At 43.0% G+C, this 22,398-nt stretch overlaps 1 protein-coding gene across 3 annotated transcripts in view; it reads left to right on the top strand.

Moving 5' to 3' along the window:
* The window catches only part of SLC4A1AP (solute carrier family 4 member 1 adaptor protein), an 80,477-nt gene that overhangs the window by 20,518 nt on the left and 37,561 nt on the right, over positions 1-22,398 (top strand). The window contains exons 11-15 of one of the 3 annotated variants that reach the window (XR_007151141.1): positions 2,303-2,389; positions 3,637-3,704; positions 5,347-5,416; positions 7,445-7,587; positions 8,369-9,285. Coding sequence is in view for 1 of the 3 variants with exons in the window: in XM_047854021.1 (XP_047709977.1) it covers positions 2,303-2,389; positions 3,637-3,704; positions 5,347-5,416; positions 7,445-7,494 (275 nt within the window). In the remaining 2 variants the exon portion in view is untranslated. Of the gene's footprint in view, positions 1-2,302; positions 2,390-3,636; positions 3,705-5,346; positions 5,417-7,444; positions 7,794-8,368; positions 9,286-22,398 lie in introns of those variants that run through there. The other 2 variants (XR_007151140.1, XM_047854021.1) reach the window with 2 other exon arrangements.

The raw sequence follows: 22,398 nt of genomic DNA, 5'->3' as shown, positions 1-22,398 counted from the left end.
CCACTGTGCATACTGCTCAGGAAGCATAATGCCTTATTCATCTTTTTGTCCGTGGTACCTAGCAGAACACCTAGCAGAGACCCACCTCAGCAAAGGCTTGATGAAAAAGAGGGAATTGATTGGCTTTTGAATATGTTTTCTTCTGATTGTAAGAGGAAGATAAATTCATTTTAGAAACTTCTGATCATACATCAAAGTCCAAAGAAGAAAAGAGAGATCTACTGCAGTCTCACCCCTAGAGATAATTGTTTATCATTTTAGTATCTTTCTCTCCTTGTCCACTGCAGGAGTTACTTTCCTGCAGGGTGGCCAAACTGTCTGGCAATATTAAGACTTCACAGAAAATAGAGAGCTTGACGAAAAACAAAACAAAAACTGACATTAAATATGTGTGGGAAAGTTTGCATGTCTACTTCCAAAACAAACCAGGCTTATCTACATAAAACAACAGGCCTGGTATGTAGACATTCTCTTGAATCATCCTCAGTTGTTTGAGAAAAGAAAAGTTACTGTTTTTTCATCTGTGAGAGATCTTTTGTTTTTGCATTCTCCTTTTGTTTAGTTATTGGCAAAATGCTTAGCCTTTTCAAACAAGGTGCGAAATACATGCTTTTTTAATGAGTCTAGTCTCTGATCCATATATTGTGAGGGTGGCATATAAGCAGGCCAGCAGGAAGGGGAGCAATAAGTATTGTATTTTTTCTTTAAAGGAGCAAAGGAAATATGTGTGTGTATAAAAATAGAAGATTTTAAAATTTGGTAAAGATACATTAATTAGTAAATTTGCAGCTGATTAGGGATTACTCTAGGCCTCTTTTTTTTTCACTATTAGGATTATGTTGTACATGCTATTTTATAATCTATTTCTCTGTCTTGACATTTTCTTTTATTTTTTTAATTAATTAATTTTTTTAATTAATTTTTTTGTTTTTAATTTTATTATTAAACAAAATTTTTTTAAAAATTTACATCCAAATTAGCATATAGTGCAACAATGATTTCAGGAGTAAATTCCTTTTTTTTTTTTTTTTTTAGTTTTTATTTTTTTAATGTTTATTTTTGAGAGAGACAGAGACAGAGACAGGATGCGAGTGGGTTGGGGCAGAGAGGGAGACACAGAATCGGAAGCAGGCTCCAGCCTCTGAGCTGTCAGCACGTGGGGTGCAAACTCACGAGCTGCGAGATCATGAGCTCAGCTGAAGTCGGATGCTCAACTAACTGAGCCACCCAGGCGCCCCTTCAGGAGTAGATTCCTTAATGCCCCTGACCCATTTAGCCCATCCCCCTCCCATAATCCCTCCAGTAACCCTCTGTTTGTTCTTCATATGTAAGAGTCTCTTATGTTTTGTCCCCCTCCCTGTTTTTATATTATTTTTGCTTCCCTTCCCTTATGTTCATCTGTTTTGTCTCTTAAAGTCCTTATGACTTTAAGAGTTCCATATGAGTGAAATCATATGATATTTGTCTTTCTCTGACTAATTTCACTTAGCACAATACCCTCCAGTTCCATCCATGTAGCTGCAAATGGCAAGATTTCATTCTTTTTGATTGCCGAGTAATACTCTATTGTATATATATATACCACATCTTCTTTATCCATTCATCTGTCAATGGACATTTGGGCTCTTTCCATACTTTGGCTATTGTTGATAGTGCTGCTATAAACATTGGGGTGCACGTGTCCCTTCGAAACAGCACACCAGTATCCCTTGGATAAATACCTAGTAGTGCAATTGCTGGGTCATAGGGTAGTTCTATTTTTAAGTTTTTGAGGAACCTCCATACTGTTTTCCAGAGTGGCTACACCAGCTTGCATTCCCATGTCTTAAAATGTTCTTTTAAAATGTGACTTCAATAAGCATAGTGGTCCATCATATGCATGTGCCATGATTGATTTAATCAACTCCATATTGTTAGACCTGTACATTATTTGTTAATTTTTGCTATTATAAACATACTGTATGTAATAAATCTTGGTATTCATCTCTGATTATTTTCTTTGAATCTGTTCCTGGAAGTAGAATTTCTAGGCCAAGGAATATGTACATTTTTAAGGGTTTTGGTAAGTACTGCTGAAAAGTTTTAACTCAGAGTTGGCCAGTTTTTAAAGTGGAAAATTGGTTTCTCTGTTAGACATATGGAGGTACTTTTTTTTGAAAATCTAATTAAGGTGATTGAAGCTAATGATGGTAAGGCTGGATGATTCTGTATTTACTTAGCTTTTCTTGCTTTTGCCTTTGTTTTCTTGGTTCCCTCCTATGAATTAAATAATAACAGTACACTCTGGTTCTGCATTTTATAGAAAACATGTCTCAACTCAGCCAAGTGCAACAGAATAAAGATTATCAAGAGATTAGTGAAACAGCTGCATCATGTGAGGAACCCTCAGGCAAGTAGCGTAGCCGCCTCCTTAGCTGCTCTGCACATAAGCAACCAGCTGGTGTCAGAGGAGGGGTTGGAGTCGAGCTGAAGCAGCACAGAGCGTGGCCTTTCACAGAGCATGCTGGGGGGAGACGCTGCTGGAACATATGAGAGGTTATGTTTGCTGCCATCCCATTTGCCTTTCTTTATTCCTTTTCTGCCTCTTGGGTTCCATTTTCCTGACCTGCAGAATACCTGATGCCTTCACTCTTCCCATGGCCATGCATAGCCCTACACAATTTTCCATCTCCCAGAGATGAGTCTGTGCCTATCATGGGAGTGATTCCAAAACTATTAAAAGAAATTGGTTGAAAAGTTGGCCTTTTAATAAAAAGGACTGGTTTTCTACTGCCTTTTTTTTTTTTTTTTTTTTTTAATGTTTATTGGGGTGCCTGGGTGTCTCAGTCGTTTGAGCATTGACTTCAGCTCAGGTCATCATCTTACCGTTTGTTGTTTTTCATGTTTAATAAACATTAAAAAAATAAATAAACATTTATTTTAATGTTTATTTATTTTTGAGAGAGAGAGAGAGAGAGAGAGAGAGAGAGCATGAGCAGGGGAGGGGCAGAGAGAGGGAGAACAGAGAGGATACCAAGCAGGCTTGACACCAGCCACCCAGCACAGAGCCTGATGTGGGGCTTGAACCCACAAACTGTGAGATCATGACCTGAGCCGAAACCAAGAGTCAGACGCTTAACCAGCTGAGCCATTCAGGCACCCTGTTTTTTTTTAAAAAAAAAAAAAAAAGTATTTATTTTTGAGAGAGTGGGGAAGGGACAGAGAGAGAATTTCAAGCAGGCTCTGCACTAACAGTACAGATATGGGCTCAAACCCACAAACCGGGAGATCATGACTTGAGCTGAAATCAAAAGTTGGATGCTCACTGACTGAGCCACCTAGGCACCCCTCTACTGCTTTTAACTGTAATGGTTGAACTGTAGAATAGTAAAATCAGCCCATTTTCCTTTCCTTTTTCAAATAGTGCGATTATATTCAAGTTCTAGAACAGCGTTTGGATTTGAAAGCTAGGGTTATTAGCAGAGGGAAAATTCTCTCTTTAATAGAATCTTGACAGTAGAGGGAATTTTTAAGAATTTGATTGTTACGTGTTTTCTTCAATTTTTATAATGTTCTCTAAGGAGGAATTTTTCTTTTCTATTTTACTTATTCTGAAATAGCTATTGCCTCTTTTTTTTTTTCTTTTTCTCAAATTAGCATCAAAGAATGAATATGAGAAAAACAGAAATGAATTGAAGAAAAAGAAAGCTCCCGGTCCAGGCAAAGTAAGTACCTTAGTCATAATCTTCACGTCTCTAGGAGTAAAAATGAATCCCCTTGTCATGGACCACATTCAGAAAAGTGAATTTTTAAGGATCACCTTAGCAGAGTTCCCAACTGCCTAATACCTCCTCTTCTAGAAGTCTGGGCTCTCTTATTTTTGAGTTTTTGTTTTCTGAATTCTCTGTTGTCTCCATCCACACTGTTCCCTATAACTGTGCATATACCTCTTTTATTAATTTGTGAATCTTTGTTCATATCCTTTTATGCCATACAAAGACATTTGAATAATATATTCTTATTTGACCTTTTATTACACGGAAAATAGAATGTAATGTACTGCATTATACATCTTTTTTTTTTTTTAACCTATTGTGGAAATCATAATAGGTATTGGTATACCAAGGGCTTCCTACTGTATGGATGTACTGTACTTAACCATTTCTCCATAGATTGATGCTGGGTTGTTTCTTTTGTTTTTAATTTTTAAAAATGTTTATTTTTGAGAAAGAGAGAGAGCACGAGCAGAGAAGGGGCAGAGAGGGAGAGAGAGAGAGAGAGAGAGGAGACAGAGAATCCAAAGCAGGCTCCAGGCTCTGAGCTGTCAGCACAGAGCCCGACATGGGGCTCGAATCCACAAACTGTGAGATCATCACCTGAGCCGAAGTCAGACACTCAACCGAATGAGCTACCCAGGCGCCCTGACGCTGGGTTGTTTCTAGTCTTTTATTATAACAGTGCTATAAGGACTAATCTTGTGTGTACAAAATTTTGTATGGATACAGTAAGTTTCCAAAAGTGGGATTGCTAGTTGTGTTAGGAGGTCCGTAAGACCACCCTCAGGCTAGATAATTCATAGGAGGCCTCACAGGACTCAGCATGTAGTTGTACTCACAGCTGTGATTTACTACAGTAAAGGATACCAAGCACAGTCAACAAAGGGAAAAGGCACATGGGGCAAAGTCTGAGGAAACCAGGCTAAGCTTCCAAGAGTCCCTTTTCAGTGGAGTCACACAGGATGTACTTAATTCCCCTAGCAGTGAGTTGTGACATCTTGTGAAATGTTGCTAACCAGCGAGGCCCATTAGAGACTCAGTGCCCACTGGGGACTGATCATATGGGTACCTCCTGCCTGGCATGTACTCCAGTTTCATTCTCCAAGAAGGAAAGTAGATGTTCAGCATGAACCCTATTGTTTTTTACAGACAGTTTAGGCATAGTGAGCCACTTTTATCAGGGTAGTAGGAACTCTCCTGAAATCCAAGTCCCCAGAAACTAGGCGAGGGCCAGCCTTGCAAACAGGCCTTTCAAAGGATAGCAGTTAGGCTTGCTCTGTTAACTCTTTTCTCCACCTAGCTCAAAAGACAAATACCAAAATTCCCTGTATGGAGATCATACCATTAGAACTCATATCTCTGTTAACTGCCTCTTTTAAAAAACCTCACTCACTCTTACTGGCTGAAAATCAACTTGTTGAGGCTTTACAGGAAAAAGTCAAGGTTCAGAGATGTTCTCCCATTTTTTGGTTACTTATGTGAAGGTAATTAATGGAAGCTGCTCTTAGTTTTTGTTTGCTGACAGGCATAGGGATAATAGTCCTTAGAGTTAAAATTATTTTCAGTAAAATAACTTATGTTTTCTTTGCAGCTTCCAGCAACACTTTCCTCCAGATATCCAGAAGATGACCCAGACTACTGTGTGTGGGTCCCACCTGAAGGTAGATTGTATTTACTTTTCTTCTCTTCTAAGACTTATTCTCCTTAAGACTTATTTATATTTCTGAGTAGGTAATGTATGTTTAAGGTTCAAAATGTGAAGTTTTTATAAGAGTATGAAGTGGGAAAATTCTCCCTTCTAGGGGAACAGGTAGAGTAAAAGATCTAAAGAGATACATCAACCAAGTATAATTTGTGGATTCTGCTTGGATCCTTATTGGAACAAACCACTATTTTTTTTTTTAATTTTTTAACATTTATTTATTTTTGAGAGACAAAGAGAGATACAGCACAACTAGGGGAGGGACAGGGAGAGAGGGAGACACAGAATCCAAAGCAGGCTCCAGGCTCTGAGCTGTCAGCACAGAGCCTGATGCAGGGACTCAAACTCACGAGCCATGAGGTCATGACCTGAGCCGAAGTCAGACGCTTAACCGACTGAGCCACCCAGGCGCCCCTGGAACAAACAACTATTAAAAAAGTTACATACGAGTTGGATAATTTTGCATACTAGCCAGATGTTTGATACTATTAGGAAACTATTAATTATTTCAAAGTGTGAATTTTGTTTTTTAGGAAAAGTTCTTCTAGGACTGTGTACAGAAGGTTCACAGGTGGAATGATAATTGAGATTTGCCTTAAGATAATGCCTGGGTGGCTCAGTCGGTTAAGTGTCTGACTTTGGCTCAGGTCATGATCTCGTTCATGAGTTTGAGCTCCATGTTGAGCTCTGTGCTGACAGCTCAGAGCCTGGAGCCTGCTTTGGATTCTGTGTCTCCGCCTCTCTCTGCCCCTCCCTCCCTCCCTCTCTTTTTCTCTCTTAAAAATAAATAAACATTAAAAAAAAAAAGATAATCCAGTAGAAGCAGAGGATGAGGGAGTAGTAGACACAGCAGGATTTGCCACATATTGATAATTGTTTTAGCTGGGTGATGAGTACATGGAGGTTCATTGTATTTTTCTCTTCTGCATGTATTTTAAAATTTCTTTCAAGTTAAAAAACAACAACTTCTGGTTCTACCTCAGCTACTCAGTATTTTCCATTAAAGCCAACAAAATATCACTTTCTTATGACTTAAAAAAAATGTTTATTTACTTATTTTGAGGGAAGGGTAGGGAGAAAGAGAATCCCAAGCAGGCTCCACACTGTCAGCACAGAGCCTGACTCAATCTCACTGTGAGCTCATGACCTGAGCCGAAATCAAGAGTCAGATGCTTAACAGACAGAGCCACCCAGGAGCCCCTCTGTGACTTCTTATATGTGTCACGTGAAATGCCTGTGTAAACAATAAAATACATGATATTTCACCACCTTTTTTATACAAATAGAAGCATATTCTGTACCTTTCTGTTTAGTACTTATCACTCTATGGATATCCTTCCGTATCTATTTATAGATTTCTCTTTCTTTCTTTCTTTCTTTCTTTCTTTCTTTCTTTCTTCTTGTAGCATAGTTCTTTTTTATGGTATAGATATACCTTTACTTATTTAACCAGTTCCCTCAGTGAATATTTGCTGTTTTCAAGTTTTGCTATTATAAACAACTCTGCAGTAAGTAGTCTCTAACATAACATAATTTTGCAAGTGTGGAGTTGTGTGTATAGAAAAAAAAAGTCGTAAAAGTTAACATACTGGATGAGAGACTATAAACATTTTTGAGATTGTGAATTGCATTCTATAGAGAGTATACAGCTTATGTTCATACACATGCACTTAAGGCAGTATATGAGGTGCTTGCTCCCCATAAGCTTATCACAGGTTGCTTTTTCTATGGATCAAGTTTCTCATACACTAGTAGTTAACAGAAATTTTGGTACTAGAAATGTTTGCTTTTTATCAGCTAATAAATGTGAAGGTAGACATGAAAAGATGACCACGTTTTGAAATCATATGCCAAAGGGCAGAGTTCTGGAATAGAAGAAACCTCTTTGTCTGTTTTACTTTTTTGGACACTAATGTCTGGGTATCTTTTCCCTCCTGACTTTGGAGAAGTGAATGTATTTCTTTTTTTTCTTTATACTTTGATCTAGGCCAAAGTGGAGATGGCAGGACCCATCTTAATGACAAGTATGGCTATTGACTGCTTCAGAATCCTGAAGGAAGACTTGTGGACCATGTGACATGGGATATTTAGGATAATATATCAAGTTGAATGTCCAGAGAAGGAGTTCAGGTGATCTTTTGTAAAATCTGGTGACTGGCCTTTTCTCCTATTCTGTGGCTCCATAAATTTATCTCCTCCTCTGCTTCTTTTGAATTTGGCATTTATGTTTAAAAGTGTTTGTGTATGTATGTAAAGAGAAACCATATATTTTGAGAATTGGTAAAGTGAGAGACATGACTCTATTAAAAGAGAAGGTGAAGATGTCTCATGTTTAAGGCCACAGTGTCTTTCATTCGTTAAGTTTTAGGAACTGTGCTTCTGAGGAATAGGGTGCTTCTGGCAGTTGGGCTCTAGGATTCACTGATATGGCCTCCTCCTCCAATAAGTGTTGAGATAGGAGGTCATGCCATGGTGTGACCCTGGGTGTCCCTGTCATTCCTGGAACTGAAAGTAGACACAGAGGGAGAGCTTCCTACCCCCTCACACTGCCAGGTTTGAGGACAGACCCTGATTTATCAGGATGCAGTCCGGGACCGTGGCACACCTTGTGCACTCAGGCACCAGTCCTGATAAAAACTCAGTCCTTTGAATGTCCTGGACTCAGATCAATCAGATTAGTTTCTCTTCCTCCTGTGGAAAGTTGCAAATAAGGTCATAGAATGGAAAGCTGGGTGTGTTCTGTCCAGTATGGGGCCTCTCACTTCTGTGGAGAGGAGAATAAAAGTTCCTTCCTCTCTGGAAACACAGAGAAATGCGAGAAGATGTCTTCTCTCCCCCAGTGCATCCCCTGCCCCCGACCACCGCCCCCCCCCCCCCCCGCCCGACATTAACGAATGCCTCACTTCCACAGGAAGGAAAAGCCTCAGAGTGGAAGCAAGGTGGAGAGTTGGTGGATTAGGCTGGAAGCAGACCCAGTGAGTAGTCAGGAGAAACACTGTGACCGAGCAAGAGAGTGGATGAGGGTGATATTTTCCTTTTTTTATACAGTATATATTATATATTTTGCATTATATGATATGTGTGAGTGAGGCAGGGAGCAGTAACAAGAAATGTCAGTTACCCTGTCAGATGTGGGAAGTCTGGTCTGCTGAAAGTAATGCCTTTCATTTCTCAAAAAACAGTACCTATATTGATATTATGAGAAACTATTCTTTTGGACTTCGTTAAGACCAACAGGGAAGAACTTGATGTAAGAAGTGACAGGAATTTGGGGGCAGAGTGACCTTGCTATCTTGGATTGAAACGGTAAGCAAAGGTCCGAGCCATGTCAGTGGTCTTCAAAGGTGGAACTCTTTATTCATACAATTGTATGTGGGATCCTAATGCTTGAACAGGTAAAAATACACCTGCTCTGGTTTAAGTGAGGGCACGGATATGGGATCTATAGATATACGCCTACATGCATCCTCTCCCCTCACCTGCATCCTTACCCTCTTACTCTACCCTGACAGTGACCATGACGAATCCTAGTGGCTCTGCAGAGCATAGTCTGTTTAGGAAGGTAGGTTTCTAAATGCTCTGGAGACCCTGACAGCAAATAGGACTCCATATGCCAAAATAAGTCATAAATACGTAACTTGTACAGTGAGCATCGGTAATTCAGAAGACATGCACGTGAGTCTTAGCTCTCTCTACTAAATTGGAGACTTGGGGGGACATGACTTAAATCTCCTGAGCCTCAGTTCTGTCATGTGTGAAGCAGGGACAGAAGTGCTTCCTGCTCTTTGAACCTCAGATTTGTCCTAAGAATCAAATGAGAGGGGTGCCTGGGTGGCGCAGTCAGTTAAGCATCTGACTTCGGCTCAGGTCATGATCTCACAGTCTGTGGGTTCAAGCCATGCATTGGACTCTGTGCTGACAGCTCAGAGTCTGGAGCCTGCTTTGGATTCTGTGTCTCCCTCTCTTTCTGCCCTTCCCCTGCTCTCTTTCTCTCTCTCTCTCTCTCTCAAAAATAAATAAATATTAAAAAAAAAAAAAGAGTCAAGTGAGATAATATAGAGGGATGTGCTGTATAGGGCTTTGTAGATATTAGTAGTTGTTACTCATTACAAACAGGAGACAAATCCTGGCCTATAGGCTTGACTCCTCATCTATGAGACAGGAGACTAGATCAAATCAGTGATTCTCAACTGTGGCTGCATATTAGAGTCACTGAGGGAAATTTTTTGTTTCTAAATTTTTAATATTAGTGCTTAGATTCCACCTCAAATCAGTTTAATCAGAACCTCTGATGTGAGCCCTTTTAAAAAGCACTCCAGGTGACTTTCACGTGCAGCCCAACCTTTGGAGCATAGTCAGCAAAACTTTTCTGTTAACGGCCAGGTACTTTAAGCTGTGCAAGCCATGCAGTCTCTGTCACAAGCATTTGACTCTGCCATTGGAGTACAGACAGCATAGTCAGGACACAAACGGGTGAGTGTGACTGTGTTCCAGTAAATATTTATGAAAACAGGTGGCAGGCCTGATTTGGCCCTCAGGCCGTTGTTGGCCAACCCCTGCTCTAGGCTAATTCATCTTCAAGGTTCCATCTGGCTCAGGGTGTTCCTTACAGGAACTTTAAAAGTAAATATCTCAGTTCATGGATATTTGAAGTTTCTATTCGAAAGGCTAGTTATCCCTTCCTGAACTGGGAGGTTGTAGTTTTATGGTTACTGGGAATCAAGGTGACCCAGTCTCCTTATCATAGAAAGGAAAATAAGGTTATTAGTCATTACAAAAAATACTGTTACAGCAAGAACACAATAGGTTAATTAAAAGCAAAGTATCCCTGGTCAGCTGTCCTGGCCTCCCCAGGAGTTCTGTATCACATCTGCCTTTATATTTAAAAGGCAGCGGGAAGCCATTTGGATGTTAGTGATGGTGAAATGAGCAGATTTGGGTTTTTATTTTATTATTTTTTTAAATGTTTATTTATTTATTTTTAAGAATAGGAGAGTGAGAGCATGCATGAGAGCAGGTGAGCCGGGGAGGGGCAGAGAGAGAGGGAAAGAGAATCCCAAGCAGGCTCTGTGCTGTTAGCACAAAGCCCGACGCAGAGCTCAAACTCACAATCCATGAGATAATGACTTGAGCAGAAATCAAGAATCTGACACTTAACTAACTGAGCCACTCAGGCACCCCCCAGACTTTTTTTTTTTTTAATGTTTATTTATTTTTGAAAGACACAGAGACAGAGCTTGAGTGGGGCAGGCAGAGAGAGAGGGAGACACAGAATCCGAAGCAGGCTCTAGGCTCTGAGCTGTCAGCACAGAGCCCGACGCGGGGCTTGAGCCCACAAACTGTGAGATCATGACCTGAGCCGAAGTCGGGTGCCCAACCTACTGAGCCACCCAGGCACCCCCAGATTTGGGTTTTTAAAAGAACACCCAAGCTACAGTGCGGAGGAAGGAGGGAAGAGATCAAGAGTATGCAGGAAGCCAGGTTAGAAGCCTGCTACAGAACACCAGGGAGAGATTATGGCAGTTTGTACTAAGTAGAGATTGAAATGCAGAGAGGTAAATGGGTCTTAGCAATATTTTGAAAAGTGCAGTAGCTGAGACTGAGTGACGGATTGCTGGGAGGAGGGGGTAGAGCCAGAGGAGAATAAAAGTTCAGTTTTGGACAAGTTGAGCTGGATGTCCCATTGAGACATCTAAGTAAAGATGTCAGGAAAGTAGTTAGATCTAGAAGTCTGCATCTTAGTAGGAGAGGCTGGAGAACAATTGCAGTCTTCCACTAGATGGACCTAAAAGTCAGGGGGCACCAGCAGCAGGTGGGGTTAAAGACCAGGTGGCAGGTGGGAATTTTGCAGGCAGACCCCAGTCTTGAACAGCTAGTTGCCCTTTCTTTGGTATTGGGAGCACTTTTTTGTGGTATGGGGCCTCACTTATTGGAAGAAAAAGATAAAGTAGTGCCATAGTGAGCAGGATTCTGGAGAGAAAAAAAAGGTATATAGTTAACATTAAAACAAGTCTCTTTCTTTGCTTTAGGAAATTTCTAAGGAGCTTGCCCAGTGCCTGGTACATTCAAATGTTTGTTGAGTGGCTGCTATAAATATTTTCCCTGGAACTTCCCCAATCTAGGATAGGAATTATGAAGCCTCACTGTCTCCTTGTAGCCTAAGCCTTTACCCGTTACCACTTCTGGAACTGGATGGAGTTAGCTCTTTTGGGAAATATGACACAATTCTCAACAAACTTTGAAGCTGTTAGCCAGGGCCTCGGCATCTGTTGCTTTACCATTGAAATGCTGCCACCTTCCGGATATGGTGTGACAAGGAGCCAGCAGCTGTGGCCGGCTTCCTGAGAGTGGGAGCCAGAGGGAAGCCCGCCAGCCCAGCCCCATGGTAGTCAAAAGCAGGAATCCAAGCCCCTTGGGCAGGGGGCGGGGGCGGTATTCCCATACAGGGTTTGATCCAACCCTGTTTGGACCCAACCAGGTTTGACAGACTGCTGGGAAATGACATAAAACTCTCCCTGACCTTTGGGAAGTAGGTCACAGCATCAAACTGGCATGGTCTCTTCTGTGACAGGCTGCTCTTTGATCCTGAGATTCTTCACTTGATGTGGGCATTGAGAATAATTTTCAAGATTTCTTCTCTGGTCTTGGAGTGACTTTGGCCTGCTTGGTCTTAGAGGTTTGGCACAACCATGGTCCAGGGTGGGACTGAGGCTTCCATTCCATGGGAGACCAGAAGTTTCCCTTCTTCCAGTAAGACCTGGTGTTGAGAGGTGGGTTGGAGAGCTCAGCATGGGAGGGGACAAGGGTTCCCACCAAAGGTAGTTCCATTTTCTTCATTCCCCCAAGTCAGTCTTAACAATTTCTGGATGTAGAGGTTTTAAGATTCATCTCTTTGCCCTGACCACTGCCCTGACCCCAGCTCCCCTTACCCCATGACTCTTCACAGAGCTCCCTTCCTCTTATCCCCGTATCACCAAGCTCTCCTTCATACATCTGAGTTATCTTAAAATGCATCCCTGAGCAGAATCCTGTGCTCTGAAATCTCAAATGTTCTTCAGTATCCAAAAGCTGAGGTCTAAATTCATTTGAGGCTTTAAAAACCCTTATTACAGGGTTGGTGTACTTTCTAATCATATACCCCATATGCCCTTATCCCTTCCTTTCTGCCACCTGACGCGGTGTACCTGATACTCTAGTAATAATAGACTATTTCCTCAAGTGCACCTTTTGCTTTTATTTCTTCCTATATTTTCTATCAGTTTTGCTGTACATGGTCTTAAGCCTCGGTTTCCTTGTCTATCAAATTGAGAAAATAATGCCTCATAGTCTTGTGGAGTTTAAATAACAGATATCTATAAAACCCTTTAGCTGTGCTTGACACATAATCAGCTCCCCCCAAATGTAGCTGTTGTTAGTTTCATTGTGGTTTTCCTTGCTCATGTCTGCTTATGCCCGTCATTTTTATTTTATTTTATTTTTTTAAATTATTTATTTTTTTTAACTTTTTTTTTTTTTTTTTTTTTTTTTTGAGACAGAGAGAGAGCATGAACAGGGGAGGGTCAGAGAAAGAGGGAGACACAGAATCCGAAACAGGCCCCAGGCTCTGAGCTGTCAGCACAGAGCCTGACACGGGGCTCGAACCCACGGACTGCGAGATCATGACCTGAGCCGAAGTCGGATGCTTAACCGACTGAGCCAACCAGGCGCCCCTATGCCAGTCATTTTTAAAAAGTCCAGCTTGAGTGCAACTTCAGCTCAGGGCATGATCTCACAGTTTGTGAGTTCCAGCCCCACGTCGGGCCCTGTGCTGACAGCTCAGAGCCTGGAGCCTGCTTCAGATTCTGTCTCCCCTCTCTCTCTCTGCCCTTTCCCTGCTTGTACTCTGTCTCTCCTTCTCTCTCAAAAATAAATAAACATTAAAAAAAAAAAAAAGTCCAGCTTGAGTCTCACTACCTTCAGAAAACCCTGATCCCCATGGTCGTCATGAATCTCTCCTTCCCTCAGCAGCCTTGTACACGACCCTTACTCCAGTGCCCCAGTGTCTGTTAATTATATGTGTGCTTTGAGTTATTTACACGTGTAAGCTTTATGAGCTTTTGAGAACAGGAATTCTCTGTTTTATTTTATACCTCTCCCCCCCCCACCAAACCCCGTGGCACCTACTCACGAAATGAGGACTCAGTTATCTGTTGCTTTAAATGAGTGGAGTTTGGAAGTTCTAGTCCTGGCCCTTTCTATTCTTGGATCATCTGGGCAGAGAAGGTGATTCAGAGCTGCCTTCATTTCCAACATCTTGCTTCAGACAAACTGGACAATCTAGGAACTGATGGTTTTAGTAGGGTTAATGCAGACAGACCGCCTGGATTCCTGTCCTGTTTGGGGCAAAACCAGGCAGAACTACCCTTTCCCGTCAAGGAGCTCTGGGTTCCAGCAGCTGGCTTTAATTTGGGCTTTAAGTCCCCTGCTGGCCCTGGAAAATCTTGATCTTGAGGGTTGGCTCTGGTTTCCTCAGGCTGTCACGCACACCCCTTCAAAAGTCAATGCAGCTGTGTCTGAGAACAACCACAAGAGGGCAGTAGAGACCCATTACTATGCAGTCAACTTGCACGCTGGGCAGAAAGCCAGAAGAAAATGTTTCAAAGCAGAAGAAAGAGTACAAATCAGAGAAGAAAATAAAGATTCTGCAAGAGATATGCGCAGCGAGCTGGTTCAGTTCACTAATGTTTTCCTGGGCCCACGATCTGAGAGCAGGAAGTCAGGGATGCTGGTAAGGCTCAAATGGTGCTCTCCAAATCTCTTCCCCACCTGTCATTGCTGGTGCTTCACTTCACCTTGAGAAAGTCATTCTCCAGCAAGTGATGCCAATTCTATGGAGGAGTTTGGGCATTGTCTATTTAGTACTTACACATTATATTACAGTTTTACGGTTTGTTTTTTTTTAACAGAGGACTTTTCACACCCGTTTCCCCCATCTTTATTGAAGTATAATTGACAAATAAAATTTGTATATGATTAAGGGGCACAGCTTGACGTTTTGATGTGTTTTTAAAAAAATGAATCTCCTGTTAGTCTTAAGAGGTAAAAAGAAGAGATGTTATCATCTCTGTTTAAGGAAATTGAGGCTCAGAAACAAGAAGTGACTTGCCCAAAGGCATGCCAAGTTCATGGTGGAACCAAGTCTAGAGTTTCTCTGATTCTAGATCCTTTGCTTATTCCTTCTAGTTTTCGGTTGTTTATGTTTGTCAGCTCTGAGTTTTTAAGAGCAAGGACCGGGGCGCCTGGGTGTCTCAGTTGGTTAAACATCTGATTTCGGCTCAGGTCATGATCTCATAGTTCGTGGATTTGAATCCCCCACCGGGCTCTGTGCTGTCAGCCTGTGGGGCCTGCTTCGGATCCTCTATCCCCCTGTCTCTCTGCTACTGCCCAGCTTGCGATCTCTCTCTCTCTCTCTCTCTCTCTCTCTCTCTCTCTCTCAAAAATAAACATTAAAAAAATTTTTTAACAGTCAGGACTACCTCTGATTCATCTTTGTGTCTCTGAATGGTGCCCCCTTTCATCTTTAGGGCTGTGACTGGCAGAAGGCCCTGACCCTTGGGAGTTGGATTCCATGATCTCTTTCTTATCCTCCATGATTTAGTAACTGTGATTTGGAGGCACGGCCCTAACAGTAGTGTGAGCCCTGAGCCATCCCACTGGTGGGGCACTTCAACAAGGGCAGCCACTTGGCTGCCAGCCTGTGAAGATCCGTCCTTAGTAATGCAAGGTTGATGGAAGACAGTTGGACAGTTTCTCAAAGAGTGCACTGGCATCCCTGGTGTTATCTAGGAGTTGACTTTCGGGGATGAGGATAAAAATGTTTAATTTTAGCAGTTACACATACAAATATATACATATATTATTTATACATATATACAGGTGCATACATACTGTTGCTTAGAAGGAAGTCCATTTTTTGAGTTTATTTAAAGAAAATTGTTAAGTAAATAATAGTATGGTGGCATGCAATAGCCAAAAAGCATGAAGCAGGTATACCAATGACTGAAGGTCAAGGAATTATCATGAGGTGGGAAGATGGAACTAGAGTCATAAAATTCATTTCAAGTCTGGCTCTGTGACCCCCAAGCCATGTAGCCCTGATTAACTTGCCGACCTTAAATGAGTTTTCTCATCTGCAAAGTCGGAGAAGTATTGCTTTCCATAACTCAGATGAGAATAGATGAGAGCACACTGAAGCCTGGGAAACGTCTGTGCAAATGTCCAGTGGTGCTAATATCCCAGTTCCCTGTTTTACTGAGGTTTCTCCAGGACCTTCTGTTGACTACTGTAGAAGATGCTTCCTAACTAGCACCCATTTCCCAGGATCCCAAGGACTGAGTTTAGTTCAGTTAGTTGTCCACACCTAGGGCTGCCATTCTGAAGATTGGGAGGAGGGAGGGGCTGGAGAAGCCTGGAATCAGGGCAGGAACAAGTCCTAACACATGTCACTGTTTGCTTTGTCATCCTGATTCAATGACCTCATACAAGGAAGGGAGGGAGCAGAAGGAGCTGTTCTCTTCCAGATACCTAAGGAGGCTTCTGACATCTACTGTTTTCCTTGGCATGGAAGGAGCAGGCGCCGTGCTGTGATTTTTAAGGTCTGAGCTAATCTTGGAAGTGAAGGAGAACAGCACCTCCCACAGCTGGCCAGACTCTGCTTCTTGGGGAGCTGCCTGGAGTAAAAGGGCAGAAGGGGAATGATCCCAGGGGCAGGGAGTGTCATCATCCTCACACACTCATACATTCAACGAATACTTTCTGAGTATCTACTATGTACCAGGCCTTCGGGGGAAATGAGGCAGCCATGTGTATCAAAGGGCTGCATAGGACCTTAGAGTCACCTTTTTACCATCTGGACTCCTTTTGTCATTCTAGCCCCATCCCCTCTCCCACCCTAAGCTTAATTAAGGTTTCAATAAATTATGTTGTCAGCCAAAAAAGCCCTGCATTTATTAATTATTCACTTCTAAGTTTTTGGTAATTGATTATTTATGTAACTGCAAATGAATGCTTTTGATCAACACAAGATAAGAACTAGCATTACGACACCGAGTAGGTATCCAGTCAGACAAAAGCAAAGAAATCAGCGTCTCGGCTATCTTGTTTGCCGTGGTTGGGCTTTTTAAAATTTGGGAAGTGGCTAGCAGACTGTCGGGAGTCAGTTCGTTTTAGAGATGGCGGCATGACTGCTGCATTTGGAAGGATAAGCTAGAGTCCCCAAGCAGAGAGAAAGAGGACACTGCAGGCAGAGGGGGCAGGTCAGTGCCACTACTGTGCATCTCCTCCATCCTTGGGCTGATCGGGTGCATCAGGCTGTGGCATGAACTCAGTGGGTGGAAGCTGGGTTTTGGAATGGAGCTAATGAGGGTGGAGGTGAGAACTGGAAATGTTATGGTCGAATGTTCTAGTCTTCCCACATCATGGTCCTGGAGAAACTGAGGCGGGAAATCCCACTGGAGTCCCTTTGGTTCCCAAGACAGAAGGGAAAAAGACAGCAAAGGATAAGCCAGAACTCTGCCCCAGAGCTGGCCTGAAACCTGTCTCCCACCCTGGCTGCCCCGCCCCTTAACTCCAAGAGCAGACCATTTTTCTTTGATTTTTTGGCTCATCTTATAAGTGTTCCAGTGTCAGAACAGGCTGTGCCATGGCTGAAACAAACTTGTTGAACAAATAAACAAGGCAGGCTGAGGGGCTGGGGAAGGCACCAGAACTGGGCCCCCAACCGGGTCTATGGGTTCTGGCAAGTCTGTCCTGAGTCTGGACCTCTGCTCCTTCCTTCCAACTCGAGAGGTGGGAGCGTGGGATTTTTGGGGTCCCTTCCAGCTCTGTGATCTAAGCAAATTGCCCACAGAGGGGTAAATGCCAGAGCTGCAAGTTCAAAAGAAACCTTCCTTTCTGTTACAGGGTACTGCGAAGGGCTGGGAAAGGGTAGATCTCCTCATGGCAAATATTGAAACCAAGGGATACCCATTCCCTGTTCACTCATCAAACACTAATGGAGGTCCAATCTGTGCCGCGTGCTCCACTGCCCCTCACCTCAAGGAGCTTTCAAGGAGTTCTAAATGCTCTCACAGAGGAGAGAATATCACAGTTCCTTGCCTGCATTGAGTTCTTGCCCACTCAGGGCCTCTGCCCTTGCTGCTCCCACCACTGACTGTCAACCCCTCCCTCTTAGTTCGTCAGTCTTGGCTTAAGTGCCATTTCCTCAATAAGGCTTTCCCTAACCCCGCACCCCCATATGCGGTACGGTCCCCCAGTTCTCCTGCCACAACTCCATGACCCCCATAGAATGTATGGCAACTTGTAATTATTTGTCTGCCTGTTTTGGTTATTTATTTGCCACCTTTTTAATGACAGTAAAAGCTGTGTAGGGGTAAGAATTCTGCTTGTATTTATCACTTCAGGACCCTTAGCAGCATATACTTGTAGACTATGAGAATAATACATTGGCATGCGCCAGATTTTCATAGACTGCCTCATTTAGTCCTCTCGATAACCCTAAGAGCAAGGCATTATTATTACGTACATTTTGGAGTGAAGAGACAGAGTCGAGGGATTTTAAGTATCTTGCAGTTGGTAGAGCTGGGTTTGAACCTCGTCTCTAAGTCAGGGCTCTTTCTACTTCACCATGTAAGGCTCTGTACCTGGCACCCCCCGCCTCTGGCTGTTTTCTCTTTCTTACATTTTATTTTAAAATAATTTCAGCTGATCAAAACCTGTAAGACTAGTACAGAGGACTCCTGTGTACTGTTTTCTCAAGTTCACCGGATGTGAGCATTTGTTTTAATATTCTTTCTCCTGGCTTGCGTTTTTCCATGTTTATATTGATTTTCTTTTCTTTCTTTCTTTTCTTTCTTTTTTTTTTTTTTTGAGTGATTTTAGAGTGGGTTGCACACATTGTACATCTTTACCCTTAAATACTTCAGTGTGAATTTCTTTTTTGTTTTTTTTATTAGAGAGAGAGAGAGAGAGAGAGAGAGAGAGTATGTGTGTGTGCACGTGCAGGTGTGCACGAGCAAGGGAGAGGGAGGGAGAGAGCCCAAACAGGCTCCATGCTGTTAGCGCAGAGCCCAACGTGGGGAACCATGAGATCACGAACCATGAGATCATGACCTGAGCCGAAATCCAGAGTTGGAGGTTTAACTGGCTAAGCCACCCAGGCACCCCAAGTGTGAATTTCCTAAGAACGAGGATATTCTTTTACACAAAATCAAAATCAGGAAATTTACATCAATACTTAAGGTACAATATGTATTAAATTTATCCAATTGTCCCAATAATATTCTTCATAATACTTTTTTAGTTTAAGATCCAACCCAGGATCACACATTCCTCTTTAACTATCATATCCCCTTGGTTTTAAATTCAGAACGGTTCCTCAGCCTTTCTTTCTCTTCCATGACATAGATATTTCTCCAGAGTATAGGCCATTTTGTAGAATGTCCGTCAGCTTTGTGTGGTGTGATGTCTTCTCATGATTAGATTCAGGTTAGGTGTTTGTGGACAGGAGTTTCAGAGAAGTGATGCTTTATCCTTCTTAGTGCATCCTACTGGGAACCACGTGATGTCTGCTTGTTCCAGTATTGGTGACATTAACTTCAAAAACTTGGTTAAGGAGGTGTCTGCCAGGTTTCTCCACTGTAAAGTTACTGGTTTTTTTCCCTTTAACAAGTAATTTAAGGAGAGATACTTTAAGCCTGTGAATACACTGCTCTCACCAAACTTTTCCATCCATTGATGTTCTTGACTGAACCAGTGATTAGTATGGTGGCTGCAAGATGGAAGTGTTGGTTCTGATTGTAAGGCTGGTGTCACTATTTCAGGATAACAGGGCAGGATGGAAGGGAGGAGGGAGCTAGAGACAACATCTAATCTTGTAAACAGTTGGTTTCTCAAATGTCTGTTGTGGAAAGTAGAAGGTGACTGGTATTTACTTTCTAACCCTACTAAGAAAAAAACTAAAGAATCAGAGTGGATTTTAAATGATAAAAGGTGTTACTTCCTAATAGAATAATGATTTCCATTTAACTGGCACTTAGTAAACTTCAAACACCACGTGAGCCACTTAGCGGACGCTATTTCCCTAGTCCTGTAACAACTCTAGGAGAGGCTGTTGTTCTCTTCAATTTATAGATGAAGAAACTAAGGCTCAGAAAGGTTAAGGTGTTTGCCTGAAGTCATACAGCTAAGAACTGGAAGTCTGGATTTCAACTAAGATCTGTTGGGCTGCAAAGCTCTTACTGTTTTTGGTGGGAAGGAGCTCATGACATTCAGCCTTGACATACATCCCAGGCAGGGCCAATTTTCAACTAAATCCCAGCTTATAGCTGCGGTCTGCTCCCAAAGTGGATGTTAAACTCAGGAGTCCGAGTTTTGCAAAGAAGCTGTGAGGCCTCAGTGTAGTTATCTTCTGGCCTCAGCCACTGGTCCTTGAGCGCTAGCAGCTCCTTGGCTGGGAGTGGCCTGAGAGACCTCCCAGCCTGCTCAGCTGCCGCCCGCATGAGCCCAGGTGGCAGAGTCACCCCCAGACATTGATTCATCAGTTCCCCTCACCCAGCATTGCTGTGTCTCCTGTGCTTAGAAAGGCAGGAAACTGGAGGCCAGTACTTTAGAAAGTCTTACAACAATAAGCTTGATTAAAAGGGGATTTTCCAGTTAACCTTGGAGAATCTCAGTTAACCAATGCCTTATTGTATTCTAGTTCTGTCAAATGTGGTAATCTATGTTCAGTGTGTATTTATGGTAAATCTCATAACCAGACGATTTACTTCAATGGCATTTCCCCCACCATTCAGGATGAACTGAGGAACCACGGAATTACCAAGTTGAAAAGGCTTTGGGGATCATTTAATAGGATCCTTCGTGTACAGATGAGGAAACTGAGGCCCAGACAAAGGAGGTAACTTACCCAAGGTCACACAGCTTCTTACCGACTCAACTGTAACTAGATGCTCCCAGTCCAAAGTGCTTTCTGCCATGTCAAGAATAATTACGATGCAGAAAACCTTTATGTCCAGGGTTACCTACAGGCCGAATTTAGCCTGCGGTGGTGTTGTGTTTGGCTTGCACAGTGTTTTAAAAGTTGGGAAATTTCCCATAAAAATCCACATTTGTTTCTTTTGAAAAGATGGAAAATCTAGTTATACCTGGCCCAATGGCAATGAAGGAGGACCGAGTAGCAGCCACCCTTCCAACTGGGGACACGGGATGTAGATGCCATCTCCCATCGCCCTGTCATTGTATACTTGGCCTGTCTTCATGACCTGCTGGTCCCTCTGGGCATTGGAGTTTAGGTTCTCTGCTTTATGGTGAAGGGCATTCCTTGGTTCATAAAAAAGAGGGCTGAAGTGACCCAGACCAAATAGGGGACACACTGAGGAGTCAGAAGCACTCGCGTTAAGTGCCAGGGTGCAACACTAGGGGTCCTGGCTGGTCCTGGGAGAGCTCAGATCAGGGGCTGAGAAAGAGCTCTAGGGGCTTCCAGTTTAGGTGAAAAATGTGAGATGCTAAATAACAATAGGAGAGATACCTGGCAAGATCAGATGCCCTGGCAAAGTGACTGGAACAGGCAAGATGAGCTAAAGCAGTTCAGATGGTTGAGAAAGCTATAATGGAGATGGGTCTTGACTCAGAAGTTAACCTACTTAAAAAAAATTTTTTTTAATATTTATTTTTGAGAGAGAGACAGAGTGCAAGCAGGGGAGGGGCAGAGAGAGAGAGAGAGAGGGAGACACAGAAATCTGAAGCAGGCTCCAGGCTCTGAGCTGTCAGCCCAGAGCCCGACATGGGGCTAGAACCCACGAACCGCAAGGTCATGATCTTGTAGACACTTAACTGACTCTGCCACCCAGGTGCCCCAAAGTTGACCTATTTTAAAGAATGGAGAACCTATGGGTAGAAAAAGTAGCCAGGAAGCTACTACAGCCATCAGAGCTGAGAGCTAGTGAACGGAGGTGGGAAAGGGAAGGAAGGGATGGATGCCAGAGAGATCCCAAAGGGATGGACAAGATTTGGCGCTGGTGTGGAGGTGGGAGGAGAAGGCAGAAGAGTCAAAGTTGATGGCACCTTTGTGCCTGGGTGACCAAGGGGATATCATACCCCAAACAGAAAAGGGGAGCCAGGAGGGAAAGCTGACTTGGGCGAAGATGAAGAATTCATTTCTAGATATGTTGATTTTGAGATGACAACGGCAGGTGAAGCTGGGATTGCAACTCAAGCTGGCAGCGCAGATGAGATAGCTGAAACCACCAGCATCACTGCCACCAAAGGGCAGAGGGCAAAGGGTGGGGGAACTGATGGCAATGTGATGAGCCCTGGGCATAGTCACCCTTAGAAAGGTGCAGAGGAGAAAGAGAGCCAAGGTAGAGAAAGAGCAATCAGAGAGGCAGAAAGAGAACCAGGTTGGGGTATCACTGTCGAAGCTCAGGAGAAGAGAGCTTGAGAAGAGCCGTGTCTAATGTCAGGAAACAGGTCCAGAAGTCAAGAGAGCAGGGAACTGAGAAAAGGTCCTTGAACTGGACACTGAGGAGGGCATCACACTGAGAACGCATATTTAGGAAGTAGAGGTGACTCTGGCACTGTAGAGGCATCTCACAGGGCTGGGGGAAGGAACGAAGACAATCGACAGTGGGCACCTTAGGGACCAAGGAAGGGGGGGTAGGGAGGCGGGTCTGTAGGTGGTAGGGAAGGCTTCCATAGACAGAGGAAGAGAACGAGGGGCCCTTTTAACAGGTGTGGGAAAAGGAGAGCTTCTGAATCCAGAGCCAGATTACAAAGGCTGATTTCCATGCTGGCTGCTCCCATTTGCTTGGGGATGGGCTCTTGACTTCTCACTCATCATTCTGGAGCTATCTCACGTCACTTCCTTATTTAGGACTCATTTTTCCCATCAGCATTAAAAACGAA

The sequence above is a fragment of the Prionailurus viverrinus genome, chromosome A3 (genome assembly GCF_022837055.1).
Source record: "Prionailurus viverrinus isolate Anna chromosome A3, UM_Priviv_1.0, whole genome shotgun sequence".
In the NCBI taxonomy this organism is placed as follows: Eukaryota; Metazoa; Chordata; class Mammalia; order Carnivora; family Felidae; genus Prionailurus; species Prionailurus viverrinus.
The sequence above is the reverse complement of the archived record's forward strand: the minus strand, read 5'-3'. Positions and strand labels throughout refer to the sequence as shown.